Raw genomic sequence first — 16,023 nt, forward strand, 5'->3', positions numbered from 1 at the left:
TTATAAAGTTCTGTGGATAATCCAGACCGTAACAGGACAGTCACTTTATGTCTCCCCAAAAGACACACTGGGAAGTACAAAAGACTTATGTATCTGGCATGTAGTTTGTCTTTTATGTATAACATCCACGCATCTCATAAGAAATAGGTTTAACAACAGCAAAAAGACAACTCTGTAATTTCATTTAACCTGAAGCTCATGTAAACTACAGTGCAATTCATAGCTCTAATGCCAGAATACCGGCTCATCTTAAGGAATCTTACCTATACCCAAGTAATATGATGTCTACCATCCTTCCATACATGGATCTAAAAATGTTAATTATGTGCTTTTCAGTACTGAGAACCAAAACAGGGCTGACTGTGGCATAGCCATGGACTGTGAGAATATGGACACAAAACAAAATCAGATCATCATCTATACTTCTTAGGTAGGAGATGACACTGTCCAAGGTGTACATCACCATAAAGAAACTCATGAGGCACAGCATGGTCCGTGTGGCTCTTTGTTCTCCAGATCGTCTGAGGGAAAGGCTGGCACTGTGGAGAAGCTGGGACTGGTTCTTATGTCTGCATAGGAAAATCACCATGTACCCACTGGAGAGGGTCATAAGACCTACAAAGATGACATCCCTGGAGGTCAGTAATATAAAAAATGTGTGATGGACAGAGTAGCTCATGGGCACAACACAGCAAGATTGACTGAGGTATGTAAAACCAGATGAGGTCAGATTAGGCGTTGTAGTTATGTATGTTATAAGGGGACTGCTAATGGATGAATAAAAGATACTCAGGAAAAGAAGGCAACCTAGCATGTGGTGTGGAGATTTACATTTGAACTTTGCTAGATGGGAACTTCTGGGACTGAGGGTGATGTCCTGGAGGATGCTGAGCAGGCTAGTGGCACAAAGAGAGAGGCTCCTAAAAGACCTGTACAAGAACATAACAAATTTGCATGTGGAGTCACTCCATCTCTTCCCTGGCATAAAAATGTCTGAAGCTACTAAACTCACGACGACTACCAGCATCAGTATGTGGATTAGGGCCAAGAGACTGATGGGCAGATCAGTGAGTCTGGGCCTCTGCCCACGAATAAACATGAGGATGTGGAAGAGAAGAAGGAAGCTGTTGCCTGAGAGCCCAATCCCAGCTCCAGCATAAATGGTGTTTCTTACCTTGGTGTTACCTGACAGTTTGTTGATTTTGTTCATTTTAAGGCTGAAAGAAGCAGGTAGCAACTGTGAGGGGAGAACAGCAAGAAGATTCCTTAACACCAGTCTAGCCTTGCTCATCAGCTGCAGACAATGGCAGCTCCACTCTCCTTAGAAAGATGTTTATTTCACAGCTCTGCCTTATACCCCTTAAGATTGCCTTCATCTCAAAGTGCCCAGAAGCGATGCCCACTCTCTCCATTGTTCCGACACTTATATGCCCCATCCAGATAGAAGCTTTCTCACCAATACAATTGTCATGTGTCATGAAAATATTTCTTTTCCTACTGTTTCCTATTTGAGGTTTCCTGAGGCAAAAGCAATGTCTTACTTGTCTTTCATCTGCATCATGTTGATTGCCAGACACAGAGCAGCTCTGCAGGTTTTGGTGAAGTTCCATGAGGATTGCAAGAAAGTAGAAATAAGATCCTCAGATGAAGCTGTGCCCTTGTCTTAAACAGGCCCAGAGTCATTTTATTCCAGTCTCTTTGTTCTGCTCATTTACTTCAGACCTTGTGCTCTTCATGTGGTTCTGCAGGGAGCATTAGGTGTGGAAACCCTGAATCAAGACTCCTTCACATCGTACCCAATCCTGCCATATCCTGTGTGTGACCCTGAGAAGTCTGGGGCTGAGCTACAGGGTTAGAACATATGACATCTGTTTGCCTGTGTCAGGGAGATGTGTAAGAAGATGAAGTCTACATACCAAGAATGTCGGTGTTCCCTGTACAGGGCGAACTCTTGGAAGTGTAGGCTGCTGGCTTTATTCTCATGAAGGTTCCTTATGTTTGTGACTTGGGATAGTTAGTACAGATGTAAAAACAACTGTTTCATTTCTCCCAGCCCAAAACAGAGAAGGGTAAGCCTGAACACAATAGACTTCCCAAGCAATCCTTTCCAGAGCATCCTGGTAGCATTTTAGGCCTTCTCTGTGAATCTCACATTGTAACTACATCTGAGATATGTGCTGATGTCACAGCAAACAAAAGCCTCCATGAGAATTTTTCAGTTATCAGAGGCTGCCAGGAATGTGGTCTAAGTTTTGTCTCTTTCCACCTTTGAAAGCAAAACAATTAATAAGAATTATAGTTACAATAGATTGAGGGCCATTCCCATTGTAAGGTTTTAATGAAAGAAGAATTATCCAATTCAGCCTGAATGATGGGCTGCACAGGTGTGTAGGATTTCATACCTCCTTGAGGAAGCAGTGATGCTTCTCAGACTCAGGTGGCCAAAGCCTCAGATATACACCAGAAGATTTGATGAAGTGTCTTCTCAAAAGTTATTTCTCATGCAATGCAAGTATTTACTTTAATTCAAGTATCATAATCCTAAATTATGCAATAATATAAAAATGAAGTCATATAGTAAATAAATAATTATCATTTGAATATCAAGTGTATAAGATGGTTTTATTTTATCTGAAATGTGAGATATGAAGGGAAAGCAAAGTGCCCGTGTTACCAAACCTAATGCACCAGCGAAGTAAGTGCTCAGAGCAGGAGAAATGAGGGAGCCTCAGTGTTCAGAAGCGCTGGCCTCCAGTCATGATGAGGTACATTCTAGAAGGGAAGAACCAATTCCAAAGAGTGGTCCTCTGACCCTGAGATGTGTGCTGTGACATACACATCCTACCCCATTCCACAAAATACATAAGATGAAAAGTAACTTTAAAAAATGAGAGCTAAGGTGGATGGCCAGTTAAGGACTGTAAACATGGGGTGCTTGGTGTGGAGAGAACCTGCTGCTTTGACAGAGGCCCCAGGTACAGTTCTCGCCTGCCCATGGCAGCTCAAAACCATCTGTATCTCGAGGTCCAGGAGTTCCAAAAACTGCTGAGGTCCTCAGGCAGGAGGCATGCATGCAATACAAATATATAGACACAGTAAAATCAAATAAAACAAAACACACAAAAAGTGTAACACACATAACAAAATAACCCAAAAAATTTAAATTGAGATTTTCTAAAATAAAATGGTAAAGCATCATTATGAAAGGTTAAACTTCTAAAGATTAATATGCTGAGTTCTATGTACCAGCAGAGTTATAAATACATTTTACTGAGTGAGTCCCATTGCATTACCATGCTCTTTATATAATAGATCCATTTGATTACCCAGTGTCAATTTCAGCAGAAACAAAACAGAATAGGCAAGAAGAGAAAGAGAAAAAGGAGAAGCAAACTTTCAGGAGTTTTGGGAAATACCCTAAGAGGAAAATTACTCTTGTTTCCCATGAGGAACACAGTCCCCTGTGCTCTCAAGCTTCTCACTTTTGTTCCTCTCAAGCTCTTGGTGTTTGGATCCTGGCTCTTTAGGCAACAGCAGGAGAAACTGCCATGTATCCACTATGTATAAAATATCTAGCATTCCAGCGCCTCCTCAAGGACGTCCTCTCAGAGGACGTGTTTTACTATGCAGTGCACCATGAGCCAAGAGCATTTGCGTGAAATTCCTGAAACTGAAGCTGGCGAAGTTCTCTATAGATATTGATATTCAAGGAGATTTCCTTCCAAACACACTGGGATTACTTTTAATTACTCAAAATACAGAGTGACTTACATCATAACTAGTTTTGTTTCAGGTAAGAATATAACAAAAGTAAAAGGATTTTAATGAAGATATGAAATTAAAAACATGAATTTTTATAATAAGTACACAAATTAAATCACTAAAATATTCTACATGTAAGGATAATTCATGTAGTTCTTCACTGTGAGGTGCTTAATTAAAACAAAATGTAAATATGAAACAACGATGTTTCCAAAGAAAAAATTAACTAATTTCAGGAGTTGCAGGAAATATCCTAAGAGGAAAAGTATTCTTGTTGTCCGTGCAGAGCACAGTCCTCTGTGCTGAGGGGCTGTCAGAGCTCAGTGTCTCCTCTGCACATGCTGAAAACTTCCCACAGCCCAGTAGCCCAGGGCTCCTCCTCCCACAGACTGCCTGGGTCCCTACCACCTTCTGATTCTGCCCTGGGTGCAGAGCACTTACCCAGATGGACATAGCAGGGGAGGACTGTGGCCTGAGGAGATCCTGCATGGCTTAGGCTGAGGGAGAATTTAATGCATCTCTACAGCCTGCAATTTTACTGCTTGTGGAAGGTGACAGATTCCTGTAGGGGAGCATGGAAATGTGGCATCCCAGGGGGGATCTTCCCTGCCTGTTGATCTCACTCACTCTGTCCTGGATAACAGCCATCTGGGGAGGGCTGAGCACACACTTTGAGTCCCCCTGCCAGACCTGAGAAAGGGATCAGAAAGTTTATGACAGCCCTAACTTGTTGCTGTTATTTTAACTTACGGTCTAATGATGTTTATTATTGTCCCTATAATTATCACGGCAGTACACCTGACCTGTATCACAATCAATAAAAGACACAGACACCTGATAGATTTTATAACAGTCCTATTTCACCCAGGACAGGCAGATATTTACCCTCTAAACTACCTTTTCCTCACAACCCCATCCCAGGCTACCTCCCATCCATAATCCATAATGACTTGCTCATACTTTTATTTTTAATTTTATTTTTCTTATTGGTTACATTTTATTAACTCTGTATCCCACTCCCTCATTCCCTCCCCAACCCCACACTCCCTCCCTGGTCTCCTCCCTGCCCCTTTCCAAGTCCACTGATAGGAGAGGACCTCCTCCCCCTTCATTTGACCCTGTTTTATCTGGTATCTTCAGGGCTGGCTGCAAAGTCCTCCTCTGGGGCCTAACAGGACTGCTCCTTCCCTGGGGGTGTGGGGAGGTCAAAGAGACTGCTCTTGAGATCCTGTTAGAAATAGTCCTTGTTACCTTTACTTTGGAAAACTACTTGGTTACTGAGCTACCACGGGCCACATCCGAGCAGAACTTGTAGGTTATATCCATAGATGGTCCTTGGTTGAGAGTCAGTCTCAGAAAAGACCCTGTAACTGGATATATTTGGTCCTTGTAGAGCTCCTATCCTTTCCATATCATACTAACTCCCCTTCTTTCATATGATTCCCAGCACTCTGCCGAAGGTTTGGTTGTGAGTCTTAGTCTCTGCTTTGAAACACTGCTAGGTAGAGTCTTTCAGATGCCTTTTGCGGTAAACCCCTGTTATCCGTTCAATGCACATCCCATTTGTCTTTCTAAATGAGGATTGATCATCTTCGCCCGTGTCTGCTTTCTTGATTATCTTCTTTAGGTGTGTAGTTTTCATTATGTTTATCATATCTTGTAGGTCTATATAAGCAAGTATATGCGATGTTTGTCTTTCTCCTTCTGGGATACTTCACTCAGAATGATCTTTTCTAGATCCCACCATTTGCCTGCAAATTTCATGATTTCCTCCTTTTGATTGCTGAGTAGTATTCCATTGTGTAAAAATACCACAATTTCTGTATCTATTCCTCCATTGATGGACATCTGGGTTGTTTCCAGATTCTGGCTATTACAAATAAAGCTGCTACAAACATGGTTGAGCAAATGTCCTTATTGTGTACTTGAGCCTCTTTTGGATGTATGCCTAGGAGTGGTAAGGCTGGATTTTGAGGAAGTGCTATTCCTATTTGTCTGAGAAAACACCAGATGGATTTCTAAAGTGGTTGTACAAGGTTACATTCCCACCAGCAGTGGAGGAGGGTTTCCCTTTCTCCACAGCTTTTCCAGCATGTTTTGTCACTTGAGTTTTTGATCTTGGCCATTCTCATGGGTGTAAGGTGAAATCTCAGGGTTGTTTCGATTTGCATTTCCCTAATGGCTAATGAGGTTGAGCATTTCTTTAAGTGTTTCTCTGCCAATCGATGTTCCTCTTTCAAAAATTCTCTGTTTAGCTCCGTTCCCCATTTTTTAATTGGATTACTTGTTTTATTGCTTTTCTGCTTCTTTAGTTCTTTATATATACTGGATATTAGCTCTCTGTCAGATAAAGGGTTGGTGAAGATTCTTTCCCAATCTGTAGGCAGTCGTTTTGTTTTGATGACAGTGTCTTTTGTTTTACAGAAGCTTTTCAGTTTCATGAGGTCCCATTTATTGATTGTTGCTCTTAGAGCCTGTGCTGTTGGTGTTCTGTTCAGGAAGTTGTCTCCTGTCCCAATGAGTTCTAGGCTGTTCCCCACTTTTTTCCCAACTGATTTAGAGTATCTGGTTTTATGTTGAGGTCCTTGATCCACTTCAACTTTAGTTTTGTGCGGGGTGATAAATATGGATCTATTTTCATTTTTCTGCATGTAGATATCCAGTTGGTCTAGCACCATTTGATGGAGATGCTGTCTTTTCTCCACTGGATGGATTTGGCTTCTTTGTCAAATATCGAGTATTCATAGGTGTGTGGGTTTATTTCTGGGTCTTCTATGTGGTTCCATCTATCCTTTCTGTTTCTATGCCAATACCATGCAGTTTTTATTACTGTTGCCCTGTAGTACAGCTTGAGATTGGGGATGGAGATACCTCCAGATGATCTGTTGTTGTACAAGATCATTTTGGAGATTCTGGGTTTTTTGTTTCTCCATATGAAGCTGACAATCTTTTTTTCAAGGTCTGAAAAGAATTGAGTTGGTATTTTGATGGGAATTACATTGAATCTGTAGATTGCTTTTGGCAGGATGGTCATTTTCACAATGTTAATCCTACCAATCCATGAGCACGGGCGATCTTTCCATCTTCTGATATCTTCTTCGATTTTTTTCTTCAGAGACTCGAAGTTTTTCTCAAACAGGTCTTTCACTTGCTTGGTTAGAGTTACACCTAGATACTTTATGTTATCAGTGGCTATTGTGAAGGGTGTTGTTTCCCTAATTTCTTTCTCAGCCTTTTTCTCTTTGGTATACAGGAGGGCTTCTGTTTTTTTGAGTTGATTGTGTATCCTTCCACTTTGCTGACGGTGTTTATCATCTGAAGGATTCTCTGGTTGAAATTTTGGGGTCGCTCATGTATACTATCATATCATCTGCAAATAGTGACACTTTGACCTCTTCCTTTCGGGTTTGTATCCCCTTGATCTCCTTCAGTTGTCTTATTACTCTGGCTAGGACTTCAAGTACTATGTTGAAGAGATATGGAGACAATGGGCAGCCTTGTCTTGTCCCTGATTTCAGTGGGATTGATTTAAGTTTCTCTCCATTGAGTTTGATGTTGGCTATTGGCTTGCTGTATATCGCCTTTACTATGTTTAGATATGTGCCTTGTATCCCTGATCTCTCCAAGACTTTAAACATGAATGGGTGTTGGACTTTGTCAAATGCTTTTTCGGCATCTAAGGAGATGATCATGTGGCTTTTCTCCTTCAGTTTGTTTATGTGGTGGATTACATTGATGGATTTCCGTATGTTGTTTTCTCCGTCTATGAGAGTATTACTGGTTATAGTAGCCTGGGCTCACATCTGTGTTCTCTTAGGTCTGGCATGATATCTGTCCAGGCCCTTCTGGCTTTCATAGTCTCAGCTGAGAAGTCAGGTGTGATTCTGATGGGTTTGCCATTATATGTTACTTGGCATTTTCCCCTTGCAGCTTTTAATATTTATTCTTTCTTCGGTATACAAACTGTTTTGATTGTTATGTGGCAGAAGGACATTTTTTTCTGGTCTAATTTATTATTTGTTCTGTAGGCCTCTTGTATTCTTATTGGCCTCTCCTTTAAGTTGGTCAAATTGCTTCAATGATTTTGTTGGTAATATTTTCTGGGCCTTTGAGAAAGGAATCTTCTTTTTCCTAGATTCCTATTATTCTTAGGTTTTGTCTTTTTATGTTGTCTTGAATTTCTTGGACGGTGTGTGTCAGAAATTTTTCAGATTTAACATTATCTTTGACAGATACATTGATTTCTTCCATTGTATCTTCTACACCTGAGATTCTTTCTTCCATCTCTTGTAGTCTGTTGGTTATGCTTACCTCTGTAGTTTCTATTCTCTTCCCTAATTTCTTTCTGTCCATAATTTCCTCCATTTTTGTTTTCTTTAATTTTTTCTGTTCTATCTTCAGATCTTGAGCCATTTTGTTGATTTCCTTCATGTATCTGACTGTGTATTTTCCTGTTTTTCCTTCAACTCATTCAGCTGTTTGTTTGAACAATCCTCTGTTCCTTTTATTTCTTTCAGTGATTTAAGTATTTCCTCTCTAAAGTCCACAAACTGTTTGGCTGCAACTTCCTGTATTGCTTTATGCATGGCCATAATCTGTATGAGTTTATCTTCCTCCAGGTCTTTACACATTTTTTTCTTTGTGTTATCTTCTTCATGAGCATAGATGTTAAGTCATCTTCTTGAATTTCAATTAAACTTGGGTGTACAGGCCTCTTGCCCCTGGATAACTTGGTTCTGGAGATGTCATATTGCTCTGTCTTTTGTTCATTGAGCTTTTACGCTGGCCTCTACCCATTGGGATATCTTCGCTGTTGGGAGTTAGTTTCTGGTGGTTCCTGGAATCCTGTGGTGGAAAGAATCCCCTTAGCAAGAAGATGGATTTCCCTGAAGGAATCTCCTCAACATTTTGGGTATGGTCACTGTATGGCTAGTGTTTTTCAGGAGGTGCCACCGTTCACCTCAGGCGTAGAGACCTGAGTGTTAACTGTGGTCCTTGTTAGTCAAGGGGGTTCTCCTCTCTCCCGAAGTCCTAGAGACAGCTGCCCTGCTTCTGGGTTTCTTGCTGTAAATTTAGTGAGCTGCTGCTGTAACCTGTGTGTCCTGTGGTTTGGTCAGTTATGTGAGGGATAACTGGTTCTCCCTTGGAGCAGTATCTGGGGGTTGATCTCAGGGATTCCAGGCTTCTATAGGTCTGAGGTTGAGTCTCTTTGTCCCAGTACGCAAGTGGTAATCTGTGGCAGGTGAGTACTGCTCTCCTGGTAGCAACAGGCTACCTGGTGCACAGCAGGTCAGTGGGTTGGGCTGGTCTGTGGGACCTTTTCCAGGGATATACTCGGTGGTCTAAATCTGACCCCGTTTGCTTCATTCCCTGTGAGGATTTCTCCCGACAGGGACTCCCAGTCTCTGTTGCCCTGAGTCGCACAGCTCTGTCTATGACACAGAGCTGGGCGTGCAGCCAGACTCTGTGCTCGTGGCTGCAGCCCAGGTCAGAGCAAGTTTAGAGCTGGGGGCGCACACCTGCCATTCTCAGAAAACATTTCCAGGGAAAGACTGTGTGACCTGTGACCAGCCCTATTTCCTTCCTTCCCTGTGGGTTTTTCTACCGACTGGGGCTCCCAGTCTCTGGTGTTATGGTGCCCACCATTCAGCCTGGGAAGGTGATCAGGACATGCAGGAGTGTGACTCTGGTCTAGAGACCTAGTGCCTGCATGACCTGGGATCTCTTTTGGTTCTGGCTGGGTGACCTGAGATTGGACCCGACTGATTCACATGCTGTGGGGGTTTCCTCTTACCTGGGAAACACAATCACTGTTGTTTTAGGGCTCAGAGTACAGTCTCTTGGTCGCTGTACAGAAAATGCTGTCCTGCTCCTCAGAAGCAGTGTTCTCCTGGCACTGCCATCTTGGGATATCTTAGTTCTTCCTAGTACACACTCTGAATCCATCTGGCTGGAATACAGACCCACCCTTCCTACACCCCTTTAATCCTAAACAATGAAGCCTATCTGGTCCTCCTGCTGATTCCTGCTCAGACCACACGGTGGCACCAGAGAGCAGCATACACTTGGGAGAGCACAGGGAGAAACTTGAGCACCTGAAAGGGAAGTGCTGAATGCAGTTTCCAGAAGAGACATGAATCTTCAGGACATTTTACAACCTCTAGTCTCTGCTCCTGTCTCCATCAGAGAGGCCTGTAGTCACTCTTCCTCAACTCCTGTGATTTCCCTGACACTGCCCCGTGGGGTAGTGTATCTCTTCACCCATTCATTTACCCAACTCAGGGCTCCCAGCAGCTCTAGGTATTTCAGGAATATCCACCTCTCCCCCCCAATATGTGTTTTCTGACAATCACAACCACCACCAAATACAAGTGGGAAACGACAACCTATCCAGGGGACCTGACAACAAGAAGAGCCTTGAACACGATTTTGTAGATAAGGATTGCCCCATGAGGCAGCAGTGGATCTCACAACCTCACTTTGCAGAGGCACAGGCGGCCCTAACTGTGGCAGCACAAGACAGCACCTCAGCCTTCACAGCCACCTAAAGAAGTTAGAGCCATGTCCTTCTGGTTTGAGCAGGAGAATAGAAGCGAATAACTTTGCCAAGACCACAGAGATAATCGATGTTGGGGCCTAGATTGAGACCCAGAGGGCAGATCCAGTGAGCCCAGGGAAGTTTCCGGGCATGGCTATTGTTACCCTGGGACTGTTAATGCTGCCCTGGGACTGAGGTGGCCTTTTCTTCTGCTTCCTGCAGGTGGCGACAAAGCACAAAGCCCACTATTCTGACCTGGTGATAGCTTGGATTGCTTGAAGATCTAACACTCACTTGGTCATAGTGGGGGAGCAGGAAGGGAGGTGGGAAATGCCTCCTTCCTGGACCCATACAGAAGTTGCAAATGGGAGACTAGCCTGGACTAGCACCAATCTGCCAACCTTAAGTCTGCAGTCAGTCTGATCTCAGGAGGTACTGGATCTTAGGGTGGATCAAATTCAGTTTCTCCCTCAGAACTCACATCCTGGAAGTTAGTAGCTGCAGAGGACACCCAGTAAGTTCACACATGCACGGCCACAACGCACACAGACATGTTATAGCTGGTGTCAGCACAAGTTGTTTGACTGAGTTCCCTTCTGCTCAGAACATCCAGGGAGAGTCCAGTAAGTTCTATGAAGGAACGGTCTCCCCCGTTTCCCAGCCTCCTTCAAGAATTTACAAGAACCCAGAGCAGTAAAACTTGTTACAAGCAGTGATTTTTAACAGCTCAAAGCCCATTGCCACAGGGAAAGGGGGCCAGACCCTTTCACTCTCCCCAGTTCACTTGCTCACCCCAAACTGATACATTTTCTCCCTATTCCAGCATCCCCCTGCAGGGATCCTGGGAGCCTGAGCTGAGGTGTGTGTGTGTGGAGGAAGGAGAGAGGAAAGGGGAGCTGTGGCTGCAGTGGCCTTGCACACTCATGTGGGCTCCTGCTGTACTGGTTGGTCCAGTGCACAGATCACCTGTGGGACGCCCAGAGGAACTCTATCCACCCCATCCCAAGGGGACCAAGGAGGGATTTTGTGAGGGGCACATGCCATCTTTGTGGTCAACTCTTGGTCAAGGTTGTCTTTGCCTGGTTCATCCTTCATTGTTGCACCTTCTCCCTCTTCCTGCTTTATTCTTTAGAAGCCAGTCACCATGCCTGCCCACCACCATAAATGGAAGGCCCAAGCTTTCAAGCTTCAAGCCCCTGAGAGGCATCACCTATGCACAACCATTAAATTCTTCCTCAGGAAGATTTCCTCTTCTCCCTCACTTACTGTGTGCGGTCATTCTGTCTGTCCCTGTGGAGTGACATGTTCATTCTGTACTGCCAGTTCTGCCTGCTGTTGATGCTCACTCTCCAGTGCTGGCTGTTCAGGGGTCCCTCATCCTCACTCTCCAGTCCTTGGTTGCCCCTGTGTTATCTGGGGGCACTTCCTTCCTGGTAAAAGACAGCCAGGTTCCTTTGTATCTATCTTTTCAGTTCCCTGAATCAGAGAGTTCTGCAAAGAGTTAGGCTCCTTATACTGGCATTTAAATTTTCTTTGAGTGTGATGAGTGTGGCATACTTACTCATTTGTGTGGGTTAATACATATGTGTGTATGTACATGTACAAGTGTGTATATGTGGAGGCCAGAAATGATTGTTAACTGTCTTCCTCTGTCATCACCCACCTTATTTATACATTTCATCATCTGTGTGTGTGTGTGTGTGTGTGTGTGTGTGTGTGTAAGGACTTGTATGTGGAGGTAAAAGGTTAAGCTCAGGTGTCAGATCTTACATTTCACTCTCTGTGGGACAGGATCTTAGCAGGGAACCATTTAGTTGGCCTGGCCTGGCTGACTTGAGCGGCATTGGGTTTCTTAAGTTAGAGTTCATGGCTCCTGGGACACTAAGCGCCTTCCATTCCTGAGAGACTGACACAGTCCAGCAGGCAGCTAAAGTGTTGGGCAGTTTTGTGTTTCTCTGATGCAGGATATTTGATCCTATTGTGAGAGTGCAAAATCTTTCTTGTTTGGTGTGGCTCAGCCCTCACACACCCTTTAATCCAAGAGCTTTCTGTACACAGGATTAAGTAAAGTTAACCCCAGGTCAAGAGGCGGTTGAAGAAACCAGCTGTCAGGAAGTTAACAAGAAAGAGGGGCATTGAGTTGAAGGGAATTTAAGACAGTGTGGAGAAGAAGGTGCTTCCTTCTTGGACATGAGCTGAGTAGGAAGATCAGCTGAGCAGGAAGGTCTTTCTCTGCCTCTCTGAGCTAGCAAGCTTTCACCCCAGCATCTGGATCCTAAGTCTTTATCGGTAATAATTGAATGCTTGGGATTTTGTTTTTAGTAACAACAACATTTCTCTGCATGTTTTTTAGTAGTCAAGGAAACATGGAAACTCTACAGGACAATTACTCTTAGACATAAACCTTGTGTACCCTCTAGTGCTTGCAAATGTCAGTGTATCCTGGCAACTACCACTGTGTTGATCCTGGCAATGGCCATTATATCTGTTTCTGACAAAGGTATGAAAAGTCTGATTGCTCTTCATAAAATTGTCACAGCCTCAACCTTGCTGCGATCCCTCCTACCAGCCTGGTTTAATTCCTTGAAGCCATATTAAGCAATCTTGATCTCATAAGTAATTAGGTCGCATTTGTTGTTCTCTGCTGTATATTTCTGGTTAGTTGCCCTGCAAGATTCTAGGAATTCTCCTATCTCTACTTCCATCTCAACATAGGAGCACTGAGTACAGACAGGTACTACCCTGTCTGGCTTTATGTGGCTTCTCTGCACTCAAGCTAAGGTCTTCATGCTTGCAAGGTAAATGAACCTAATCAATCTGAACCTTATCAGTCTGGCTGTGGTATGTGGTCATTGAGCTCTACGGTCTTACTTGTCTCTGCCCCCTCAGTGATGTGGGATACAAAAACTCACACCCTGCATGGCTTTTACAGCTGTTGAAGATTCAAATTCAGTCTTTATGCTTGTGCAGAAAGCACTGTTACCTCACCTCTACCCAGCCAAGACCCCCTCTACCCCTCCAGCCTGTCATTTGGTTTCAGAAGATTACTGTGTTTTCTTCTTGTTCTGAATGGTCATTCTACACCAATTAAGAATTCTCCACTGTGCCATTCCTCAACCCCTGGCAAACACCATTGCATTTTCCTTTCTTGAAAAATTACAGTACAGTACTCTCAGTTCCATCCTTAGATGTACAGAAGCTTGTCATTCTGTGACTGACAGGTCACGGGAAGTATGTATTCCTCTGTGGTGGACCTACACCTACAGGTGGCTTTCCTTCCTGTTTAAGCTGAGTAATAGTCCATGATATATAAAGGCCACATGTGGTTGGTACATTCATCTGCTTACGGACAGAGAGTTATTTCCATCGTGGCTGTGGTTAAGTGCTGTTACCATAAACAAGCAAGCATCTGAGACTTTGAATCAATTATTTTTCCATAACTATGAAAGAACTGTTGATGAATGATATGCGATTTTGTGATAATGCATCCATATTTAATTAGGTAAAATACAAAGTGTTAAGGTGATTGGCTTATTAAAAAGTGCTATACAGTTTAGGTTATTGATAGGTGCACAGAGCACCCTAATCTGTGATGTGTAAGAGGTGTTCCTTGCTGACGCCAAGCAGAAATTCACATGAAGACATTTGGCTCAAATATCTACAGGTGCTGTAACACACATTTCAATGGAAGCAGTTTGACAAAGCAGGAGTCATTTGTTCACTTATCTGGAGGAGCATGAACACTAGCCTGGGATTCACCATCTGTCAGCGAGCATCTGTCAGTTGGCTCCTTAAGTGAACTCGTCCTTCCCTCACTAGGTAAGCATTTGCTGTCCTCCCCACCAAGGATTGTAAGAAGACAACAATTCGTTTCTCAGTGCCAATGAACAGCAAGGGGCTGACGGTGGCATAGCCATTGGATACCATCATGTGGATACTGTGGTGGTTTGGGGCACTGTCCTGCATCAGTCTTGAGGCAAATATGATGCAGTCCAAACAGTACATCAGGACAAAGAAGTTCATGAGCAGCAGGATGGTCCTGGTGGCTCTTTGCACTGGGGACAGTTTTGCAGAAAGGCTGGTTCTGTGAAGGTGCTGAGCCTGTTTCTTGTGTCTGCACAAGAGAGCCACCATGTACCCGCTGGAAAGGGCCATGAAACCTAGAAAGGACACATCTCGAAATATCCTCAGTATGGAAAATAAGGGTCTGCTGCTATACCCCATAGGTAAAATAATGCAAGATTCTGTGACAAATATGAGACCATGTGAGGTGACATTGTACTCAGCAACATAGGAGAAGGAGAAGTGAGGACCACAGGACATGTAGAAGGCCCATAGCACAGGAAGGGGGGACAGGCTCTGCTGTGGGGATTTAGGTTTGAACTTTGCCAGACAGGTGCTTCTGGGGCTGAGGATGATGGCCTGAAGGATGCTCAGCAGGCAGGTGGCACAAAGAGAGAGGCCTCTCAAAAGCCTGTGCAAGTGAAGCAAGGAGTTACACTTGATGTCATTCCACATATTCTGAGATGCAAGAATGTCAGCAGCTGCGAACCCAATGACTGTTAGAATCCCAAGGTGCATGAGGGCCAAGACACTGATGAGTGGGTCAATGATCCGGAGCCTGCGTTCAAGAAGGAACTCAAAAAGGTGGAAGAGGAAGAGGATAATGTTGAAGGAGATCCCAATGCCTACCTCAGAGAAAAATGTATAATGTGTCAACAACTCCATAAAGGGTCTTGATTCTTCTCATTGTATGAGACAAGGAACTAGAGTAAACATCTGAGAAGAAAGGCAAGAGAAATTATTCACCACAAACAGTAACAGCAACATTGGTACCAAACACTATTGCCTTTAGGAATATTGGTGGACCCAGCCCAATACACCCTCAGTACTCAAGTTTTCCTGAGGTCCAAACCACCTCATTGTCAGTCATGGCTGGATTATGTACCTATTGGTGGGCTCCCTTGCTGCTTCAAGTTTCCTGTACATTAAAATAATCATGTATTACAGAAATGATTCCCTACCACTGCCTCATTTTCAGTTTTTTGGGGGCATTGCCTGGTTTTTGTTTTTTCATCTTGTCAGGTATAGGAAAAACTTCAAAAGTTTTGATTATTTCTCCATTCTGTTTCCGTTGCTGCACTAAAACACCATAACCAAAACTGGCTTAGAGGAGGACAGGGTTTATTTGGCTTAACTCTCAGGTCAGAGTGCACAGTTCATGAGAGATGAAGTCAGGAGCACAAAGCAGATAGTCAGGTCACAGCCACAGTCAAGAGCAGAGAGAGGAGGCTGAAGCCAGGGCTTGGAAGTTAAAAGCTCTGGCTGGTCTGGCAGGACTGTTGAGTTCAGTTCCAGCACTTAAGTCAACTGGCTCACAACCACTGGTCACTCTAGCGCCAGGGCATGGATGACCTCATCTGGCCTCTATGGCACCTGCACTCACTCCCACACAATGCAAACAAATAAATAAAAATAAAAGTAAATAAATCTTGAGTTAAATTATATAAGAAATGTTGATAAAGATGTTAGATAGAGTATTTCCTGTAAAATACATATTTGGCCTGGAGAGACAGCTCAGTGGTAAGCACACATTTAGAATACATGTTTACATGCCGAATTTTGCCCTCTGTGAGCACTGCACATGTAAACAGCACACTGATATACACACAGACATAACACACACACTTCAAATAAGTAAATACAACACAATTTATGATTCC

At 43.5% G+C, this 16,023-nt stretch overlaps 1 protein-coding gene and 1 pseudogene across 1 annotated transcript; both read right to left on the reverse strand.

The window, feature by feature from the left end:
• Window positions 1-259: 259 nt before the first annotated feature.
• Window positions 260-1,210, reverse strand: LOC110542383 (vomeronasal type-1 receptor 54-like). The gene has a single exon (XM_021628975.2). It carries the CDS (start codon window positions 1,208-1,210, stop codon window positions 260-262), a length of 951 nt encoding a protein of 316 aa, XP_021484650.2.
• Window positions 1,211-12,381: 11,171 nt separating this feature from the next.
• Window positions 12,382-15,050, reverse strand: LOC132654126 (vomeronasal type-1 receptor 90-like; annotated as a pseudogene).
• Between the last annotated feature and the right edge of the window lie 973 nt (window positions 15,051-16,023).

The sequence above is a fragment of the Meriones unguiculatus genome, chromosome 5 (genome assembly GCF_030254825.1).
Source record: "Meriones unguiculatus strain TT.TT164.6M chromosome 5, Bangor_MerUng_6.1, whole genome shotgun sequence".
Classification (NCBI taxonomy): domain Eukaryota; kingdom Metazoa; phylum Chordata; class Mammalia; order Rodentia; family Muridae; genus Meriones; species Meriones unguiculatus.

Excerpts from the sequence above, each read along its gene's own strand:
- LOC110542383 (XM_021628975.2), bottom strand. The coding sequence starts at position 1,210 with ATGAACAAAATCAACAAACTGTCAGGTAACACCAAGGTAAGAAACACC.